At 41.3% G+C, this 22474-nt stretch overlaps 1 protein-coding gene across 1 annotated transcript; it reads left to right on the top strand.

Annotated features, from left to right (window-relative positions):
- The first annotated feature begins 1823 nt into the window (after positions 1-1823).
- Positions 1824-21403, top strand: TMBIM6 (transmembrane BAX inhibitor motif containing 6). The gene is made up of 10 exons (XM_016201257.2): positions 1824-1910; positions 11674-11761; positions 12165-12273; positions 14663-14783; positions 16496-16544; positions 16651-16748; positions 16951-17030; positions 17518-17618; positions 18226-18301; positions 19376-21403. The coding sequence occupies exons 2-10, from the start codon at positions 11706-11708 to the stop codon at positions 19397-19399; spliced, it is 714 nt and encodes a 237-aa protein (XP_016056743.1). The 5' UTR covers positions 1824-1910; positions 11674-11705; the 3' UTR covers positions 19400-21403.
- Positions 21404-22474: the final 1071 nt, after the last annotated feature.

Genomic DNA, 22474 nt, shown 5'->3' with positions numbered 1-22474 from the left:
GCCGGGCATGGCTCAGCGGTTGAGCGTCGACCTGGGATCCAGGCGATCGGGGTTCGATTCCTGGTCAGGGCACATGCCCAGGTTGCGGGCTCGATCAATGACTCTCTCATCATTGATGTTTCTGTCTCTCTCCCTCTCTTTTCCTCTCTCTGAAATCAATAAAGATATATTTAAAAATAAAAATAAAAACCTTTCCTATGCATATATTGATAATATATATTATTGTTCCGGGTGTTGCTTTGTATTTACATCAGTTGCATCATATTGCATGTAACAATATGTAATTTGTTTTCATTCACATTGTGTTCAAGATGTGTCCCATATTGATACATGTAAATTTATTAAATTTGTTCTAGCAACTATATGGTTTTTCATTGTATAAATCTGCTTTTCAACCTTTCTTTTATTATCTCCTTCAAGGAAAAAATTTAATTAATTACAAGTTCTTAAATGAATCACAATTTTAATTTCTCCCAACAAGAGAAATTAAAAACTAAGGAATAAGGTTTTTGTTGGATAGGATTGAGTTTTGGAGGGTCACTACCACAAACCACATCTAGATTTTTGGCACCTCTTAGAACCAATTTTCACCCCTTTAGGGATGATACTGCTGATGTTGAGAATGCATGGTATAGATATACCATCTTTCTAATTTTTAATTTAAAAAAATGCTGCAATGAACAACCTTAGGCATTTATCTTCATACGTATGAATTAAAATACATACCGATAAGTTATAAGGGTATGTTCAACTTTGCTAGATCTCATCAAATTGCTATCCAAAGTGTTTATGCTAGTTTTCCATTAGATCAATAGTGTATGATTTCCTGTTTTTCCACTTACCAATACTGGAGTTGTCAACTTTTTGGTTTTGTCAGTCTTGTGTGAAATGTTATACCATTGTTTCAGTTTGCATTTTTCTAATTACTAGTGAGAATTTAAAAAATATGTTTATTGGCCATTTGGGTTTTCTCTTAGTGACTTGCTTGTTTATACCCTTTGACCATTTTTATGTTGATTTTGGTCTCTTATTGGTTTGTAGGAAGAACTGTGTTTCAGTTACCTATGAGACTCCGAAGTTGATGGCATAAAAGAACCATTTTATTAAGCTGGTGGATTCAAAGATGCTCTGAAGCTTAAGCTCCACTAGATTCATTGCAAATTGGCTCCCGTGAGAGTGCTTTTCTTTTCTTTTAAAAAATATGTTATTATTGATTTTAGAGTGAGAGGAAGGGAGAGGGAGAGAGAGAAACATTGACGTGAGAGTGAAACATTGATCGGCTGCCTCCTGCACACCCGCTACCCGGATGGAGCCAGCAACCCGGGGCACGTGCCCTGACCTTGAACCGGTGACCTCTTAGGGCATGGGATGCCACTCAACCAACTAAGCCACACCAGCCAGGGCGAGAGAGCTTTTCTCTATGTTTTTTAAATCTCTTTCCCTCTTTAATATTCCATAACAAGTCTAACCCTAGAATCCCGGGACTTTGCAGCGCCACCCCATCACGCGTCGTGGGGATATCTATTATTTGCGAAGTCGGTGTCTTGGGTGGGGCCTGCCCTTCTTCACTTTCTCCACTAGAGGTGGCTTTGGACTTGCTTCCTTCCTTACTGTAGGCGGGAAGAAGGATGAGACCTTGTCTACGACGCCGATTGGTGCCAGAGATTTGATTGACAAGGACATTAACGAATGGCTCTGAAGTAAGCGGCTGAAGTTCTTGCGTGTACGGCCAAAGAAGTGGCAGAAGTGCAGCCAACGGCCAATGAGGACTGGTTCTAAAAGGAGCTTGGGGGCGGGGCTTCCTTGAAGGGGCGGACTCGGGGTAAAGAGTCTGAAGCGCACCCTGGGAGAGTCAGAAGCGTATCCGGTGTTAAGAGAGCTTTGTGGGCTCCAGAGAGGCGGGTAAGAAGGTACGTGTGAAACTAGGATTGCGCTAGCCGGGGGTGAAGAACGGAAGGGGGGAGGTCCAGCAGCTGTTGTCTCAAGGACGATGGGAGTGGTGTCCGTTTTCGGACAGACTGCACCCTGTGAGAAAAGGCCCTTGCTCTGCGACTGGACTCCGGAAAGCTGGGCCGGGAAGGGAAGGGAGGAACTGGTACCGCGCTTGCGCAACTATACAGGAGCGGGGGAGGGGCGGGGGCGGTCAGCCTCCCACTCTGCGTGGGAGCGCCAGCGAAGGCCCCTTTTTAGCTTCCCTTTCCTCCTTCCTCCCAGCCTTCGTCCTTCTCCTTCCTCCCCGTAGAGTATACGCAGGGGCCCCCTGGCCCAGGCCCATCTGGAATTTAGGGCACGTTCCCCACCCCTTCCTTCCGAGGGGAATGAAAGCAAAACCTCGCGGGTTAGTGACCCCCGCCCTCCCGACCGCTCGCTGCTCTGCTGCGGGCCAGCGGGCCCTCTGACTCGGCGCCTCTGGGTGAGAGGCAGGCGCCGGGTCTCGAGACGGGCCTGGTCAGGCTGGCTGCCCTGTCACGGCGGGGCGGGTGATGTCACACTGCTGTGACACGCGAGGCTCCTTAGTTACGTGCAAGCCAACAGCCGAAGCGGGGGGTGTGGAGAGACCGGGGCTTGGCTTGGCTTCCCAGCCCCGCAGGGCAGCGGCGCTCTGGTCTGATTGGTTACCTTCGGACAGGTGAGGTGGCCTGGCTTTCTTCAGTCCAGAGCCTTGTGGGCGTCTTTCTCAAAGTCCGATTAGGAAGGGCGGTGTCGGGCGTAGTTGTTTTTTCTGGGACCTGCTTGCTGGAGCTGTGGTCATAAGTAGGCTGTGGTATTTTTGTGTATTAAGTGTGGTGGAGTTGCTACCCTGTGCCAACGCAGGTTGATTGCCCACCCCAAAGAAGAACAGAAACCTCTCTGAACTTGAGACTCTGTTCTAGCAATAGTTAACTTGTGAATGTGTAACCCAGTAGAAGAGCTGACTGTGCCTGAAACACAAAGATTTTAAGGTTAAAGGTTAGCGGAGAATGGGCTTTTCTAGTTACTTATTGATATTTGTTTCTGTTTTATCTTTTGGTAGAATGTGTAGTTTAAGAATTCAGTTCAAGACAGATTTTTCCAGTCTCACAACCACGTTTCTTCTGGCTTCTGCGAACACTTATTTCTATAATTATTAGATGCACTGTCGTTGATGATTTCTTATTCCTCTGTCGGATATTTTTTACTCTGGCTTAAGTACTATGTTGACATTTAGGTTCTCTGACATTTTCCTTCAGTGGGGACAGAATGAATTCTTGAGAAATGCAATCTGTAATTTAGATTCAGAGTTTCCTTCTTAAATTATTCATCTTGTTGTGGAAACATGGCTTAGTACCCACTTTTTTCCCTTCTCTACTATTGATCTGACTAAAGTCTTACTCTCCTTAAGAATAGGAAAGATAAAATTAACCCATATAAGTCAGCATTTCTACATATACTTTTTAAAGAAATATTTTTATTGATTTCAGAGAGAGGCAGGGAGAGGGAGAGAGATAGAGAGAAACATCAATGATAAGAGAGAGTCACTGATCATCGGCTGCTTCCTGCGCGCCCCCGACTGGGGGGAGCCCGCAACCCAGGCATGTGCCCTGACCCGGAATCGAACCATGATCTGGTGGATCCTAGGTAGACGCTCAGCCACTGAGCCACGCCTGGCCGGGCTCTAGATATACTTTTTGCTATGGGTATAGTTCATGCTTATTGTAGAAATGCTAAAAAGTACAGAAAAGTGTCATAGGAATCAGCATATGTTAATTTAAAAAAAAGATTTCTCTTGATTTATGGCTGGAACTGCCATAATGAACACTTGCTCTTCTACTGTAGGGTGTACTAGTAGAAAGAGTACCAAACTTTAGAGGTCAGAGGACCCCTAACCTGGATCTGGCTCTACTATTTATGTATTGTAACTTTATGATGGTGGTTAATACGATACTACTGTCTGTATAGCACTTTACAATTATTTCACACAAATTTTCTTATTGTCATTCAATAAACTTGGTAAAGCAGGTATTAATTATCCTTATCTTGCAGATGAGAAAGTTTAGAGGACCTCAGGTAAAATGATTTTCCCAAAGTTATGTGGTAGAAAATGGCAGGACTCGTGACTCCAAATCCAGTGCTTGTGCCACTATTACACTGCCTTTTTGAACTTTCTTTTTAATCTTTAAAGTGGACTAATCATTCTTGCCCTTCCCTCAGGTATTGGTGTGAAGATCAAAGGGGATAATGTATATAAAAACATTTTGCAAATTGTAAAATTTTATATGAATGTAGTCAGTGGTATTATTATAGAAGGTCCTACTGCTGACCTGAAGAGTTTCACTTTATTTCATAAACTACCCCAAGAGTGTTAATCTCCTCTGGGAAAACACTCATTATTCTCTTGATGCTCAATCTTCTAAATTATCCTTTGCTACTTTAACTTGGCTGTAGAAGCTGGTAGAAGTGTCTTCCACTCAGCTGTTTTGTTAACCCCCAGAGTTTCTAAAATATTTCATGGAGTAGTTTTAATGCATATTTTTTTCCAAAGATAGTCTTTAAAGAAAAAATACATAAAATATCCTCAAGTGAGGATCAAAAAATCTTTATTGATTTCAGAGAGAGGAAGGGAGAAAGAGAGAGAGAAACATCAGTGATGAGAGAGTAGTCATTGATCAGCTGCCTCCTGCATGCCCCTGACTGGGGATCGAGCCCGCAACCTGGGTATGTGCCCTGACTGGGAATCAAACCTCGATCTTCTGGGTCTTAGGTCCATGCTCAGCTGCCAAGCCCCACCCTTCCCCTCCCAAAGACAATGTTTAAACTAAGGAGAGAAACACAGTAGAAGTTGGCTTTTAGGACTTGAGTGACCATTAGAGGTAAGTCTCCCTCTGAGCCAGCTGGGGAATGTTGATTTGAGGTCATAACACTCTTGATCAGATAATGGGATCTAAGTTTACTTGGAGACTCCTCGTTGCGCTTAAGTGTGGGGGCTGGCTAGCAAGCTGATTCGTACGCAAGCTTTGGTCTGAAGGTGCTTAAAACCAAATGTGTGAGAAGTTTTGGTACAATTAACTGGAATCCAAAACACATGAAAAGAGAGCTTCAAGGGTGAGGATGGAGTGGATGTGCTATTCTAATTTATGCCTGTTTTCATTTGGACTAAATATGGTGTTAACTGGGGAGGGATTGCTGGTTTATACTGGAAGGTGATTATGTGTTTAGGACATTGGGGGCTGCTTATGATTCGGTGTCTGTCAGACAGTTGTGGTTATATAGAGAGTGATTCAGTAGTGTCAAAATTTGGAATGAAAAATAATGTATTGAAGGCAATGGACATTCCATCTCGAGGTACTGGATTGGTTCGGAGGCAGTCCCCTAGAGAGGCAGAATTCAGTATTAGCTAATCCAGAGATTTTGGCCCAAATTAAGGGGAGCAGGGACTGGGACGTGTATGGTTCAGATCAAAATCAAAGCCCAATCCTAGTTGAAGTGGAATTTCTTAAACTGAATAGGCCAACTTCCTAGGGGTGGCAAGGAAAGCATCAAGCTAATGACCATTTACTTCCTCAAAATCCCTGCCACATCAGATTACCACTTAGTGGTTATTAGGCTCTCAAAATGCCTGTGACCCTGTGGGACAGGAGGTATGGTGTAAATGTGCCAGAAGAGGGGTATGGCATTTAAAGGGAAGTCATTTTATCCCTGGCTGGTTTTCTCAGTGGTTAGAGCGTTGGCCTGTGGACTGAACGGTCCTGGGTTCAATAGTGGCCAAGGGCACATACCTCTGTTGCAGGTGCTGGGATGAGTGCGGGAGGCAACCAGTTGATGTATCTCTTTCACATCGATGTTTCTTTCCCTCCCTTCCACTCTCTCTGAAAAGCAATGGAAAAAATATCCTCGGGTGAGGATTTTAAAAAAGTCATTTTAACTAGTAATAAGATTTGTCAAGTTTCTTTAAATTCCAGTTTATAATTTTCTTAAGACCCCCCCCTTCCCCCTGCCCATTTAATTTCTAATTTGGGTAAATATTAAGTCTTCAGGATATAGCTAGCTGTGAGTTAATGGTTGAATAATTTTTTAAAAAATGATTTATAGGGCATATGTAAATTAGGCCTGTGATAAATGTCTTCTGAAACGAAATTTTTTTTTTTTTAATATATCTTTATTGATTTCAGAGAGAGGAAAAGAGAGGGAGAGGGAGAGATAGAAACATCAATGATAAGAGAGTCATTGATCAGCTGCCTCCTACACGCCCCAAACTGGGGATCGAGCCCGCAACCTGGGCATGCGCCCTGACTGGGAATCGAGCCCCAATCGCCTGGATCCTAGGTCGACGCTCAACCGCTGAGCCACGCCCGGCTGGGCTAAAACTAAATTTTTAAAAGGGATAAGCATACACTGAGGACTTGAGAGTCATGAGTATTAACATTAGTAACAATAATGGTTAACACATTGAGCCAGTCTTATGTATGAAGCACTAATCTAAGCACTTTATTTGTATTATCTCACTTAATCCTCAACCCTATGAGGTAGGTAATATTGTATATTACTCTTTTACAAATGAGGAAACTGAAGCACGATAAGGTTAAGTGCCAGAAATTTGTTGCATGTCATACAGCTAAGGAAAGAACAGCCAGGATTCGAATACAGCAGGTCATGCTTTTCACCACTATGTTAAGGACATGGTTATACAGATTCTGAAAATCAATAGGAAGAACTACTGAAAAATTACAGACAGTCCCGCCTCCTTTTTAAAAAATTTAACCACATGGGATTTTTTATTTTCTCTTTTAAGTATCAACTTGGTCGCTTCTAAATGTGTGGGAACAGAATTTAAGATGATCAAATTACAACAGAACGAAGAACCATAATTCACAAACTCAGTGTTTAACTGTGTGAACAATGTTTCTTTGACTTGCTGGTTTAATGTTAAATTGTATAGACTGAGGCAGCTACTGTTCTGGCTCCAGCAGTCAGCAGGCTTTTATTTTTCAAAGGCAAGGATATTTTTTTAAATGCATACTAAATGCATGATTGCTTCTGTTTTGCATAGCTTTGGGCCATGTTTTATTCATGTGCACTGCACTTAATAAGTGTTGGGATAGATTGCAGAGAATTTTTTAATTTATTGATTTGAGTGAGTGTGAGAGAGAGAGATTTGTTGTTCTACTTATTTATGCATTCATTGGTTGATTCTGGTATGTGCCCTAACTGGGGATCAAACCTGAAACCTTGGTGTATAAGGGCGATGCTCTAACCAACTGAGCTACTCAGCCAAGGCAGGGAACTTTTTTAAGGCCTGGCACTTAATAATAATCTTTTCATTTTAGGACAAGGGTAAAGAAGATATCAAGAACAATGGATTTAACTAGACATAGATGTTCATTGATAAGAATGTGTGTCTCTTCATAGTTGTCAATGCTCAGAATTGCAGTAGGGTAGCATTATTAATTAAAGACTTATCTTTTATATCTGAAGACTATTCTTCCTTCAGGGTTTAATAGACCAAGTTAGATGGGTTGGTGAATATACACTTTTGCTACCTGTACATATTTCTTGCATTTGTGTTTCATTTCTTGATTAAAGCTGTGTTCAATAGGAGGGATTTTGAAGGGAAAAGCCCTTTGTTTTCCTTGCTTTGTTTTAATAAGCAGTATATTCTTTGCTTGTGGGGCAAAAAAAAGAATATCTCCTCCTGCCTTGCCCTGCTGCTCTTCCCTCCCCAAGCAAAAATGGATCACAGAATACCTAACTCAAAACTGTTTTTACTTAAGTTTTTCTTTCTTGGTAAAACTACACACTGAGTTTTTTGTTTTGCTTTTTGGGTGCCTCTGGCAGAAGAGGCACTGAATAGTGACACTTCCAACAGTTTTAGCAGTATATGCATGACACATTTTGACAGATTCTGACAAATTTGGGATTCCTGCTCTCCTAAGGATGAAGGCTTAAAATGAGGCTCTGGACCAAATTAAAGGAATTTGGTTATGATTAACATTTATTAGTCGTGTACAAATGCAGTACAGGCAAATTTCCCATGAGTCCAGGAGGCACTGTCCTTGTTGTATTCTGTGTAAATAATCCCACCTCCTTTTTTTATAATTAGTTGAATATAGAACTGAGTAGTGGAAGAGAGGATCCAGTTTCTAGATTTCTATACAAGTTGGGATTCAGGGTAAGGCAGACCAATGCTGGTGTCAGTTTTGTAATGGGCTTAGATGTGTGTTGGGACTGCTGTATTAAAGAATTTTTGAGCAATCTAATGTACTTTTTTTCTTTATTATGGTAAAATAAAACAAATTTTACCATTTTAACACTTTCTTTTTTAAACAAAGATTTTCATGTAACTGCATGTTAGCTGAGTTACCTAGTAAATGGTTTGGAATACTCAAGCTCTGTTAAGAGCTGAGTCTGGGACTAAGAATATTTTTGGAATGGGAGATGTTATTTTTGAGTTATGAGTGCAGTTTAATCTTGTTTTGCTGAGTTTGCTTATTGACCATTGAAATATAGATATCTTTTCTGTACAGCTTCTGAGCATAGCTAGTTGAAGTTAAGATAGAAACCTTGATAAGTTTAGGCTATCTGGCAAAACTTGTAAGAACAGTTTTCTAACTCATTACTTATCTGCACCTTAGTTCTTATCTGGATGGTGCAGATGTAGAGCAAATTATCATATTTCCTTGATTCTAAGACCAACTTTTTCCCTTCATATTTTAACATTTTGGAAAATATGTAATATGTACATCATGTCATTTTTTTTTTTTTAAATCCTCACTCGAGGATATTTTTTCCATTGCTTTCTAGAGAGAGAGGAAGGAAGAGAGAGAGAGAGAAACATTGATGTGAGAGAGACACTTGGATTGGTTGCCTCCTGCACGTGCCCTGACCGGGGCCAGGGATGGAGCCTGCAAACGAGGTATATACCCTTAGCTGGAATCGAACCTGGGACCCTTTATACCGAGGGCTGATACTCTTAACCACTGAGCCAAACCATGTCTAGGGCCATGTCATCTTTTTTTTTTTTTTTTTTCCTTCCCTATAATTCTCACCCTCAGATACATTTTATTGATTTCAGAGAGAGAAAGGGAGAGAAACATTGACTGACTGCCTATCATACATGGCTTGACTGGGAATTGAACCCGCATCCTCTTCGTGTATGGGATGACCCTCGATCAACTGAGCCACACCGGCCAGGGCACATAATTTCATCTTAAATTTCTATACAGTATTGCATTATCCCCCCCCCCCCAAAGTTATTAAAGTTCCTGTGTATCTTTGCATCTAGAAAATTTGGTAGTTACAGTTTTCCCTTAAGTGTTAGAATAGGTAGTAATATTGGAAACTGGTTTTATTTTTTATATATTATTTTTTATGGTTTTAAACCACAGGCCACTACTAAATCATGGAGAAACTCCTATTTGGCACCTCCCTCCTTACCCTCACAACCTTTGATGGTTTTGATTTTCCATCAGCACTTGTAAGAGAGCTCTGGAAAGAGGCAGTCAGTACCCCCTGGGAAATGTCAGAGAGTGAACTGGGACAGAGGAGTTTCTGCTATTCTCCCCTCCTAAGTTTCCACTCAGTGGGGTCTGGTTACAGGATATTGCCCCTTTCTGGCTAGCAGTCCCCTGGGTATTTGAGTATTTACCTCACCCCCTCCTTTTTTTAACTCTTGAAATTGGAAGCAAGAGGTGCTTTAGCATTGTTGTGAATGCTACTAAGAAACTTGGCTCGGAAGGTTGCTTCAGTACTGTTGCAAGTTCTGTCTAGGGATGTCATTAGGAGTGTTAATGGAAGCCTTAAACAAAGACACTTTCCAGGTGCTGGATTCTGCCATCCTGTAAGTGTGCTCTCTAGAGGGTTCATCATGGTTATGGAAGGCTGTGGCTGGCAGTGCAACAGCCTGCAATAATTGCACCATCTAGATCAAGAGGACCTGGAGCCCTGAGATTTAGAGATGAGAGCAGCAGAGTTAGTAGGTTCTGCAGCTTCTCACTGTATCCATCCTTAAGAACATAACTAACAAAAGAACTGAGGTGAGTAGGGATGGTGAGAAAGGAAAGGAAATCAGAAAGCAAGCCCGCCATTTTAATTGTTTCATTTGTGAGAGCCTCAGGAAACAAGTGGTAATAATGATGCTTTTGAACTTTTAAGAATGGCATCTCTCCACTGGCCCAGGATTCCTCAGGAAATTGCTTAGCTGATTGTAACTTTTATTGCCCAGATGAATTTTGCTGAGTATCGGGTTGAGTGCTGATTAGAATGGGTGTGAGAAGTCGGCCTGTCTTTCAAGCAGCTTACCTTTTGTGTTTTAGTCCTCCCCCCCCCCTTTTTTGGCAAATTTGAAAGAGATGGGGCATTCATTCTGGGTCTAATAAGAATCTGGAAGATTTATATTTAGGAAAGATGAAAACGGTTGATTAGATTTTTAGTTCTATAGATTGAGCATGTTTATTTAAGATTGCATGTGAGATAGGGGAGGGAACAGAGCTTAAGAGCCAACTTTATGGTATTGATGTGTAATGGGACTTGGGTATAGTTTTAGTGTGGGGGGGGAAATGCCCTTTGGGGTCCTTGGCAGCTCAGTTGGTTAGAGCTATGTCCTGATATGCCAAGGTTGTGGGTTTGATCTCTGGTCAGGGCACATATAAGAAGCAACCAATGAATGCATAAATAAGTGGAAGAGCAAATCGATCTCTCTCCCCTCCTTTCTCCCTGCCCCCCCCCCATAAAATCAATCAATAAAAATGCCCTCTGGCACAGTTGGCAAAATCTGAATAAGGTGTCTGTAGATCATATAATAGAATTGTATCAGTGTTAATTTTCTGGTTTTGATCATCGCTTTTAGGATATACACACTGAAGTATTTAGAGGTAAAAGGGCATTGTGTTTGCATGGCAAGAAAATATTTTTAAGTCTGTGTATTGCCGTAGTATAGAGAGGATAAGCAAACATGGTGAAACAGTGCCATTTAGTCTGGGTGAAGAGAATACAGGAATTCCTTGTACTATACCAACTCTTTTGTAGGAAAGGTTTGAAATTATGTTTAAAAAAACATGCTTTTTTTGCACAAGTTTCTTTTCATGGAGTAGGAACTTTCCTCTTTTTAAAATTGTGAATCCCTTTTTTAGTTCAATTTTAAAATGCATTAGATAGAAAGCTTCTGCATGTATATTTTTAAAACTCAAGTTCTAGTGCAGACCTTTATAGTTTGTGTGTGTGTTTTTTTAAATCTCTGAGGTTCTATACCTTTGCTGAGAGAATTCTGGAGCTTCTTGAAACAATGACATAAAATTACTTTATGTTCCAGTGACTAGGTGGCTTTAACTAGTTTGCTAATTGAGAATTTCTCAAAGAAACAGCCTTTTAAAGGGGCAAATCACCTTCTGAAAGAATAGAAATAAAATTCTAGTAATGAAATACTTTGGGGAAAGGAAGATGAGTTTGTTTCCTCTCTCCCCTTTAAAATGGTTGATTTTGGGGGGATAAATAGTGATGGAAAAAATTTTTAATGAATAAGTTAATAAAATGGTTGATTATGGTTGCAAATGTATTCGGGAAGGAAATATATAAAAATTAAAATGGTTGTGTTAGCATAGTTGAACTTTAAGTAACTTCTGTTTTTCCAAACTTTTATGTTGCTGTTTTTTATAAGAAAGTTGTCATTTTGTTTGTATTTGTACCTTTAAAATAACCTTTCTTTTATTCTTTATTCTACAGAGCGGAGGCTGTGTCCCGCAGACTCTGACATCATGAACATATTTGATCGGAAGATCAACTTTGATGCGCTCTTAAAATTTTCCCATATGTGAGTGTTTTGACCTTGAATACAGTTTCTTTTTGCTTTTCCTTTTATGTCTGGTTTTTCTTTTTCCTAGTTTATTAACTTTTGTATATGTAAACTAACAGACACTTTACTAGAATCCTGAGGATATGATAAGCATCCAGATTCTAAGGACTGCTGTGTGGTCACTGGAAAGCCATTTAGTTAGTCTAGTTTCAGTACTGATTATTCATAATTTTGGGGTTTTGGCTCTTCCCCAGCTTTTAAGATTCTCTTTTAGTTAATGGTATTTTCAAAACATTCCTTTTTTTAATTGTAATATAACTTTCACATATTCCCTGGGAAGAAGAGAAGGAAATGATTCTTAGGTTAGGGATGAGATTGGATTGGTCCCAGAGTGATGGCTGTTATTAACATTCTTTCCTAGAACTCCTTCAACACAGCAGCACCTGAAGAAGGTCTATGCCAGTTTTGCGCTCTGTATGTTTGTGGCAGCTGCGGGGGCCTATGTCCACGTGGTCACTCATTTTATTCAGGTAAGATCAACAAATTATAATTGGAAGGAACTAGCTCAGCAGGGTGGTACACGCATGTGCCCCTCCTCCATCCTTTTCAGTAGTTTGGCATCTGAACTCAGGCAAAGCCAGTCTGTAAATCAGGACATGTAGAGCCATTTAAATTTTCTGGCAACTCTGCCTTCTCTAAATACTGAAATGTTTAGCTTTGGAGTGTCTTACCCTGGCACTGAACGATGTATTGTTGATATTCAAGATCCCTGCCCACTGAGTAGAGGCATGACGTGCCTGCTGGGAGAGTAGAGGCATGATGTGCTTGCTGGGACTCTTCCCTACAGTAGCCTTTCTCTCTCTTGCCTTAGTGACTGTGGAGCACTTAGGCACAAGACACTGATTGTGTGACTGATTATTAGGAGGGGCAGGGTTGAGACCTTAAGGATTTGACCCATTTTATTTATCTGCATGGCTGAGTGAAACCCTTAAGTAACTCATTTTCCTTTGTTGAGGGAGAATTTGGGTTTGGTCAGCTGGAATAGAAGGGGGACAGTTGAGGAGTAATCAGTAAGTTTGAAGTTCTCACTAGCCAAGACTTGTTCCTTTGAGAGTGTCCTTTTTTGTGTAAGTTCACGGATGTACGTATGTTGGTATTGGCACTGCTGAGAACTGTCCCTATGCTCAGGCATTTCCTTGCAGGGGTGTGTGAAAAATTAGTCTAGATACTCAGAATAGGACTTTGATCCCTTGAGTTTAGACAAAAGCATTCTACCTTTTAGGCAAGAGTGGTTCTTTTAAATAATGTAAAATAAAATCATCCTCATTATTTGTAGATTTCATATTTCCAAATATGCCTACTTGCTAAAATTTATTTGTAACCCTAAAGTCAGTACTTTTGTAGACATTTGTAGTCATACCCAGAGCAGCAAAGTTTGAGTTGCCCATCAGACCCATGTTCCAGCTAAGGTTGAACAAGGCAACACACCGCCTTATTTCAAGCTCTCAAACTGTAAACAATAGTCCTTTTTACAGTCTGTTTAGTGTGACATTTCTTTTTGCATTTTTGTGCTTTTTGTTGAGAATTTTGCTGTTTAAAATGGCTCCAAGCACAGTGCTAAAGTGCTCTTAGTGCTCTTAATTGGCAGAGAAGACTGCCATGTACCTTTGGAGAAAATATGTGTTAGATAAGCTTTGTTCCAGCATGAGTTATAGTGCTGTGTCTGAGCTCAGTGTTAATGAACCGACAATATATATCTAAGTGCTTTTAAACAGAAAACACACATAAAACAAGGTTGTATATTGATCAGTTTATGAAAATGTTGTGATGGGGGACTCATAAGAACCTAATGTTTTATTTCGTGTAGGAGCAGTTGTTCAGCACTCACTAATTCATTGCTCATAGTGACTTGATAGAACATAACTGTAGTGGAAAACAACAATTGAGTATACCTTTAAAGGAAGAAAGAAACTTTAGCGCTTATATACATCCTTAATGATTTCTCTCTTTTCAAATGCCTATCTCTTTTTCCCACTGGTTTTGTAAAAAAAAGAATTTTTTTTTTTTCTTTCTTAAAAAACTGAGGCATGTTCATTGTAGAGAATTCAAATAACAGACTAGTGATAAGTGAATATAAAACTCTATAATCCCATAACCCAGAAATAACTACATACTCTTAATGTTTTGGTATTTTTTTGATACATACCCTCTGTCTCAGTCCTTTCAGGCTGCTGTAACAGAATATCATAGACTGGGTGGCTTAAACCAGAAATAGTTCTTATAGTTTTCAAAGCTGGGAATTCCAAGATCAAAACACCAACAGATTTGTTGTGTGGTGAGGGCCCACATGGCGGAAGGAACAAGGAGCTCTCTGGGTTCCCTTTTATAAGGTTGCTTAAACCCCTTCGTGAAGGCTCCATCCTTATGACCTAATCACCTTCCATAGACCCTACCTCTAAATGCCATCATATTGGGGATTCGAATTTAAACATGAATTTGGGATAAGGGGCACAAACATTCTGTCTGTAGCACTCTCTGTCAGTCTTCATATGTATATATGTATTTGTGTGTGTTTTAAAGTGATCAAAAAGGGGTCACTTCTACTTGTTCTACAGATTGGAGTGTGCTTCCAGTACTTATCACTTTGGTTCATTTCCTATTTCTTGGGCAAGACCCATAGTTCATCTAGGATAGTTGTGGTTGATGGAATACCCAGGCCAGAAGAGCCTCCAACATTTACCATGTTCCTAACCCTGTCCTTTAAGGCTCTGATTTTTCTCTTCAGCCCCCACTGCCTTTTCCACTGCTTCCAGGTTAGAAGCAAATACTAGGAAGTTCAGGTGAATATTTGAATCTAATAGTCTCCTGCAAAATAATTCGATACTTTCAAGTATTCACTTATGACTCTGGATCTGACAGGCTGGCCTGCTCTCTGCTCTGGGCTCCCTGGGGTTGATGATTTGGCTGATGACAATACCTCATAGCCATGAAACTGAGCAAAAAAGACTGGGACTTCTTGCTGGATTTGCTTTCCTTACAGGTATGTTAAGGGATTGGTCTAATTTTGAGGGGTGGGGGGAGGGAGACGTATTTTTTAGTATCTCTTTAGACTAGAGTCCGAGATTTGTATTTATTGTGATTCACCCCAGCTGAATCACACTTATTATCCAATTTTTTTTTTTTTAATCCTCACTCGATGTTTTTTCCATTGCTTTTCAGAGATTGGGGTGGGGGGGCATCAATTGGTTGCCTCACACATGCACCCTGACCGGGGCCAGGATTGAGCCTGCAACTGAGGTACATGCCCTTTGCCGGAATCAAACCAAGGACCCTTCAGTCCATTGACCGATGCTCTAACCACCGAACAAAACTAGCTGGGGCTATACAATCTTATATTTTGAATGTATTTTGCCCTGTGCTGCTTTCTTATTTCATATAGGTGGCTCTTGCTTCCCCATTTAGAGGGTAAGGTCTTTGTGACTAGTGACCGTGATGTCTACTTTTCAAAAATAAACATTTGTGCACTAGCCGGTTTGGCTCAGTGTTAGAGCACTGGCCCGTGGACTGAAGGGCCTTGGGCTCAATTCCAGTCAAGGTCACATACTTTGGTTGCAAGCTCGATCCCTGGCTCCAGTCAGGGCACGTGCGGGAGGCAACCAATCATGGCTCTCTCACATCAATGTTTCTCTCTCCCCCCCACACACTCTCTGAAAAGCAATGGGAAAAATATCCTCAGGTGAAGATTAAAAAACAAAAATAAAACAAAAACAAGCATTTGTGTCCTTGAATGAATGAGGTTTAAGAGCTTAGGTAATATAACTTGTTAATGGTAGATATGGGACTAAACAAGGCCCAAGAATCTGACTTAGTTGGACTCACACTGGCAACTATCATAGAGACATCTGTCCTGATCCTTACAATTAATTAAAGCCATACATTGAGATCCATTACATAGGACCCTTTGCTGATTCTCAAGAAAAGAATTAAAAGCACAGCACTTCTAGAATTATCATTAAGGGAAACCGGACTAAAGCTACACAATAAAAATACTTGCAAAGCAGCATTTGAGTTAGTACAACTTATTCTGAGTGAGTCTAATCTATACCATACTGAAATTGTAGACAGGTAAAGATTTAGAGATTAAGATTTTTAGATCAGGGAAAACTAGTTTTTGAAAGCAATAAGGAGTGGACTCAGAAAAAGAAAGGAGAGTAGCCAAAGTAGAGGAAATGTTAGAGCCAGAACAGGCTGCTGCTCTGCCCTCCTGTTGGCACATGTCCACCTGCAGAACTGGTCTGACCTTTTTTGCTACAAAAGGAGTCAGTGCTCATGACTAAAGGTTGCTGGTTATAAGGCTCTGCTTTACTCTTAATCCTTTTTTCCTAATCTAATTCCTGATCTGGCCCACATTACAGGCTCACATCCTTCCTCTTCAGAGTTTTGCAGCCTCAGTGATTTATCTTAGAAATGTTTGACATGTCTGTTTCATTTTTCCTAATCTCTGTTCCTCCTGGGGGTCATCAACAATTTTCAGCTAAGAGGACAATTTTGCAGCTCTATATAAATAACTTAGTCAAGTTTAAATTCTCTTGAAAACAAGGGGAATGGAGAGATTGAATTACTTTAGTCCACATGTTTTGTCTGGTTTTTTTTAGGAGCATGAGCAAGCCTGTGCTATAAATGATAGGCTTTGGGACAAGGGTCCTCTTCAAGTGATGGTAGTAATGTGTTCTGGGGTTTTTTGTTTTCTAGGGGTTGGCCTGGGCCCTGCTCTGGAGTTTTGCATTGCCATCAATCCCAGGTAACCATTTTAGTAGTGTCTTATGTCTTTCTACCTTTATGAATGTACCTTCTAAATATAGACTGTATTCCTGTAGCCCTCAACCTGATTGTCTTTTCCTTAACAGCATCCTTCCCACTGCCTTCATGGGCACAGCAATGATCTTCACCTGCTTCACCCTGAGTGCACTCTATGCCAGGCGCCGTAGTTACCTCTTTTTGGGAGGTAAGTATGGACTGGAAAACAGGGAAAATGTCTCCACTCTAGCTAGGATTCTTGCTAGGACTATTTCCCCACCCCCTACTTCTTGTGCCTATTGGTTTGAAGTAGAAAGCCTTCATTTGGTGGGGAATGTAAGGAATGGCTTTAGCAGGATTGCTTTACTTTACTTTGGCTTCTCAGAATGGCTTTCTGTCGTCTCTTATAGGTATCTTGATGTCAGCCTTGAGCCTGATGGTCTTGTCTTCCCTGGGGAATCTTTTCTTTGGATCCATTTGGCTTTTCCAGGTGAGACTTTGCATATAACTTTCCAGTAGCTATTTGCCTCACACTTCTTTTTCTTGCTTATCCCCAAAGCAAGATAGATCAAGAATCCTCCAGAATGCTCACCTGTGTTGGGCAGTGCTCTTGAAGCCTCCCCACTAACCTTCCTAGGATGGAGCCTTCTGTGGTAAAAGTTCAGATTAAACGGGTTGCACATTGCTAAGGAGAAGACTCGGTTTGCTCAGAGATCATTTGTCTAAGGCCAGTCAAGCAGCAGGAGCTCCTTGTTAAAATGATTGAATCACTTCCAGTGACCAAAAATAATTAGTGCAGAATTATACTGAGGGAAGTTATGTGGTCTTTGTCGTCATAGACTTCAGTGCCCATAAATTTTAATGTCAGTAGGGTTTGCATTTGATGTACTTTCAAGTGGCTGAGAGCCAGAAAGAAGTATGGCTTTTTTTCTCTATGGTGTCTACCAGATGGTAACCTCATCTCATTCTTTTGTTAGGCAAACCTGTATTTGGGGCTGGTGGTCATGTGTGGCTTTGTCCTTTTTGATACTCAACTCATTATCGAAAAGGCTGAAAATGGAGATAAGGATTATATCTGGTGAGTGTGAAAACTGGTCTTTAACAAGAATGAAGGGTGAGGCATACTACTCCATTCCAAATCCTAGGGACAGTTCTTTGCCTGACCCACCTTTCTCTCTACAAGAGAAGACCAGGTGGCACTGGCCAAGCTTTGGGGGTGTATGTGGGAGGATGCCCATGGTTTTGGAACTATGCACCAAATAGCATAGTTTCTCTCAATTTCTGAAAAATATCAGATTTTTAAAAATTGAATATGTATTTATAGATCCATACTTTTCATAGTGGTTACCTCTAGGCAGAGGAGAAGGAAAGGTACCTTTCACCTGTTATTCTGTATACTTTTGTATTCTTTAAATCTTTAATAATGAGAAGATATACATATAATTTTTTAAATACATGTATTTTTTCATGATACAATCTTCTCAAAGTTAGTGGACAGGGCTCAGAGTTAGGCCTGAATTTCTCTTTTTTCTATGTGACATGGCTTCATTGAGTTGAAAGGGTTTCAGACACAGTTTTACTTTCTTAGTTGGTGGTGGAAGGGACTCATGCGATGGGGGTTTGTGTTTTGCATCTTTGTGTAAAGGAAAGTAAGAAGTGCAATTTGTGATCTGGTTCTCTTTCAGGCACTGCGTTGACCTCTTCTTAGATTTCGTTACTCTCTTCAGAAAACTCATGTTGATCCTGGCTATGAATGAGAAGGTTAGTCAGCCCACTACCCAAAGATGAGACTAGCTCTTGAGCTCAGCATCTGCGTGTACTTCAAATTTGAAAACTTAATTACACACTCTGTAGGTCCAGGGTTACATAAGGCAGGCCATTGAGTAAGAAGTAAGCCTGAAGCCTTTAGTTAATGGAGAAAAGGGAACAAGTAAAAACACTCCTTTTTTAAAAAAAAAACTTATCCCTAGTATCAAAGGGAAAGAGTTTCAGCGGCAGCAGTCTACTATACGAAAAATGTAAAGGCTGTAAAGATGGTTATGACTCAGAAAAGGATATTCTAGAGGATTTGTATAATATTGGCAACCAGCTTTTGTAAATATATTTCAGAAGTAGACCAATTTATCCATTTGTTGGTCTTAATTTTTTCCCAGAGAAGCATTCTGTATACTGTTAGTGTCAAACATAGTCTACTCCAGCAGCAGGGGATCAATGAAACCACAAGCTTTTCTTACAGTCCGTACTATGGAACAAGACACAGTGCAGTGATGTTGGAAGCAGGTGACTAGGGTTTGGTGGTTCTCTGGTCTGTGCCACAGTTGGACTGAGCACCAAACAAGTATCCCAGTTTTAGTCAAAGCAACACATCTTTCATTTGTTCACTACACTGGGCTCCCACCTAAGATTCACCGAAGAGTTCCCTAGACTAGAATATTTCTGAATGTTGATTTATGCTTCCTTCTCAGGCCTTAATGGGAAGTTGGTGGTCTTGACATCTTGTTTAGTTTTTTTAGGGAAGACTGCAGCCTTCTCTGTTTGGGATCTGAGCTGTAGTGGTTGTGAGTAGCCAAGAGTGGTTAGGCAGCCCACCTAGGTACTCTTGGGGTGGGAGTAGGCTCAATTGCTTGAAGTTTAGTCTCGGCCAACCTGGATGTTCAGTAACTTGGGGACCATCAGTGGACCACCTGCCGTGCTAAAGGAGTGATTCTCATTCCTTTTTATTGTCCTATCTCTTCTAGTCCCTAACCAAAGGCAGCCAGGTATTGGCTCACTTAAGAGTTTTAGTTTGAATGTCTATTGTCAAAAGTTAATTGGGTAATTTTTCTCCATTCCCAGGACAAGAAGAAAGAGAAGAAGTGAAATGACCATCTAGCCTTTCCCAGTTTGGCTTCCTCTCCCTCCGCCCCTCATTTTCTCTCTGCACACATTACAGGTGGAGTGTTCTGTGATAATGAAAAGCATCAGAAAAGCTTTTGTACTTTGTGGTTTTCTCTATTTTGAAATTTTTGATCAAAAAACTGACTAGCAGAATATAGTTTGGAGTTTGGCTTCATATTCCTGGAGTTCTTCCCCACTCCCTTTTCTGTCATTCCCATCCCTAGTTTCTTCCTCCGCTTAGGCAGCAAGTCCACCTGGTGAGGAGTGGGGCCCGCAGAGGGAGACAACTCCAGAAGTCTGCTTTCCCGCTGAGCTGTACCAAGTGGATCTGAACTGTGTGGTAGAGCCACCTCGGCCCTTCCTTCCTCAGCACTGTTTGGTTGGTGCACAGTTCCTATGGGACTGGGCAGTGTGTTTTCCTTTGGAAAGAAGTTTGCTGGTCCTCTTGTTACTCGGGCTCATTATATCTGAGCTTCTGTCAACCCCTACAAAGAAAATGAAGAGCCTCCTCTGGTGGATGCTTTGCCTCTTCTGAGCTGCCCAAGTCGCTGCTGGTCTGGCAAACACACTTTCTGCCTTGCTATCACAAAAGGAATGTGGGTCTGTGTATGTTCCCTTTTCCATTCCTTGTCTGACCCTCAGGGAATCTGTCTGCTTTCCATCCCTGGGGTTGGAGGATTCAGCCCAAAGAAAGACTAATTCTTGTCAGGCACTTATGAAAAGGCTGATTATGTATGGCAAGGTAGAGCCTAGAATCCCCAAATTTCCCCTGGCCTTTATTTTGGTTTTAATTAGTTATCACCTTAGTTACTGAGTGGCCTCTACCAGGTGGCTGTGATTAAAGATCCCAGGAGAGGAAGGATAGGGAAAGGGGAATGGTTGAGCCCTTGGGGGTAATTGTAACTAATCCTGCAGACAAACCTAGATAAGGACTTGTTTGGGACAAAATACTGAGTGTGTGGTTCTTTGTTCAGATCAGCGGAACAGGGTTGATGACTTGGGAGGCAGCATTCATAACAGTCCTTTGGTGCATTTTTGTTATCTCTCATCTGGTAATCTCCCACCTGATCTTAGGTAGCATCAAGCCAGAAATTTGGGGCAGAGATAAATGTTTATTTTACCACACGCATTTTAGTTTTTGGCTGTACACCTGTTCCCATAAGTCTGCAGTGTTCCTTGCAGGACCCATGTCACCAAACCTGCAAGACATCTGATTCCCTGCAACCTTGTGGTTGCAAGTGGAGGGAGAGCAGTGTGGATGGGCATCACCAGCTCCTTCCCTGTGGGCTGCACAGTCAGCTGGCACAGATGGGCGGGCCTTGGGAGCATTTGTGGTTCTCGCTGCTCACAGGGCTTCAGTGTAAGGGACTGAGCGTCGAAAGCTCGTTGCCAGGAGGACACCATTTTTGGCTGTGCTCGTTCACACCCAGTACACAGTTTGACCCAGTGGGTACTGCAGTGTACATATCCCTGAGCCATCCAATGAAAAGCTTTGTTCCCAGGCTGTGTGTATTCCTGGGGTGGCATGCCACCCAGAGTGGCTGGCTTCCATGGAGGATGCCACGTTATCATTGAGCTGCTGCCTCCAGCCTCTGGCTTGAGAACTTACTAAAGGGAACTTCCTTTCCATTTAACCCCAATAGCAACTCCATAAATTTGTTGATTCTCTGCTAGGTCTGAGTTACATCTCTTGAAGCCAAACTCCATCTCTTACGCTTTTTTTGCTTGGGATAAAGGAGTTTTCTTTAGAAACAGTGCCAAGAATGACAAGATATAAAAAAACTACTTTTAAAGAAAATGTCTAACAGGTTTTTAAAACAGTAATCACTGTAATTATCACTTTCTTTTCTAGTTCCTTGGTTTTCAGCTCAGGCTGCATTCTCTAACTCATACTGTGAAGACAAAGGTGTTTTTGATCAGAAATATATGAAATCTACATAGTCTTAATTTGTAAAAAAAAATAATAAAGAGAATTCCTTAACCTTTCCTGATGTTAACATGTTTTAAATTCAAGGCTGCAGCTGAACATGGGCTTGGGAGACTTACAAATGAGAGCTGAGTGGGACAAGATTTTTTACTCCAGGTGGAATAGAAAGAAACAGGGTCCCCTATTTAGGCACCACTTCCGTAGCCCCAGCTTGCCAGAGTTTGAGAATTTTCTCTGTGCAGTACGGAGCCCAGGCCTTTCTCTGTTCCTCTCCCTTCCCAGCCTGTAGGTGGTTTGTGGTAGCAGTATGTGTAGCTGGTTCCAGTGTAGAGCCAAGCCTTGGAACTTGGGGGTGTATAATGGGAAAAGGGCACACATAATGCCCTCATCCTGCAAGTACTTTGGTCACCATTGTGGCCAGGCTTTATTCTAGTGCCAGGAATCAGTGAAAAACATCCTTGTCCTTACAGTTCTGATATAAGATTACAAACCAAAGTTTGCATTACAGTCTGGTTATTCCATTTGGCATGTTTGCCTCCTGGTTGTCATGTTCATTGTAGCCACAGAGCTTCCTGTTAGATTTAACTGTTAACTGACTGGTTCATCCAGGTTACTCCCAGTTGACCTCTTTCAACCCCACATACCCCCTTCCCAGCTAAGGAGGGCCATTTCTTTCCCCAGCTTAGAAAGGGTGCCTAAAGCATCTTTTCTCACTCTTCTCTCGCTGACTAAAAAACATCAGTCTCAGATTCTTTTTATTGTATTCACTTTTTTTAGAAAGAGGAACATTGGTTTGTTCTTCCACTTATTTGTGCATTCATTGGTTGCTTCTTGTATGTACCCTGGCCAGGGATTGAACCCTCAACCTTGGTGTATCGGGATGATGCTCTAACTGAGCAGACCTTCCAGGGCCAGTCTCAGATTCTTTAAAACCCAATTTTATCCTTGTTCTGCCTTCTATTTTGGGTGGGGGAGTAAGACACAAGGCACAACAGTGCTGACAATCTGTTAAGCACTGTGCAAAGTGCTTTAGAGGTTTTAATATTCCCAATAACCTAAGAAGGTGGTGTATTTACTACATATGATCAATAGCTTCCAAAGTTACACCAGCAGGCAGCAGCAAATCTATG

This window comes from Miniopterus natalensis, chromosome 2 (assembly GCF_054644295.1).
Source record: "Miniopterus natalensis isolate mMinNat1 chromosome 2, mMinNat1.hap1, whole genome shotgun sequence".
Taxonomy (NCBI): Eukaryota; Metazoa; Chordata; class Mammalia; order Chiroptera; family Miniopteridae; genus Miniopterus; species Miniopterus natalensis.
This window is presented reverse-complemented; position numbering and strand designations above follow the sequence as displayed.

Bases quoted from the DNA above. Each gene is read 5' to 3' on its own strand.
- TMBIM6 (XM_016201257.2), top strand. From the start codon at position 11,706: ATGAACATATTTGATCGGAAGATCAACTTTGATGCGCTCTTAAAATTT. The intron at 12,274-14,662 runs GTAAGATCAACA...TGGATCTGACAG, and splicing joins TGGTCACTCATTTTATTCAG to GCTGGCCTGCTCTCTGCTCT. The intron at 17,031-17,517 runs GTGAGACTTTGC...TTCTTTTGTTAG, and splicing joins GATCCATTTGGCTTTTCCAG to GCAAACCTGTATTTGGGGCT.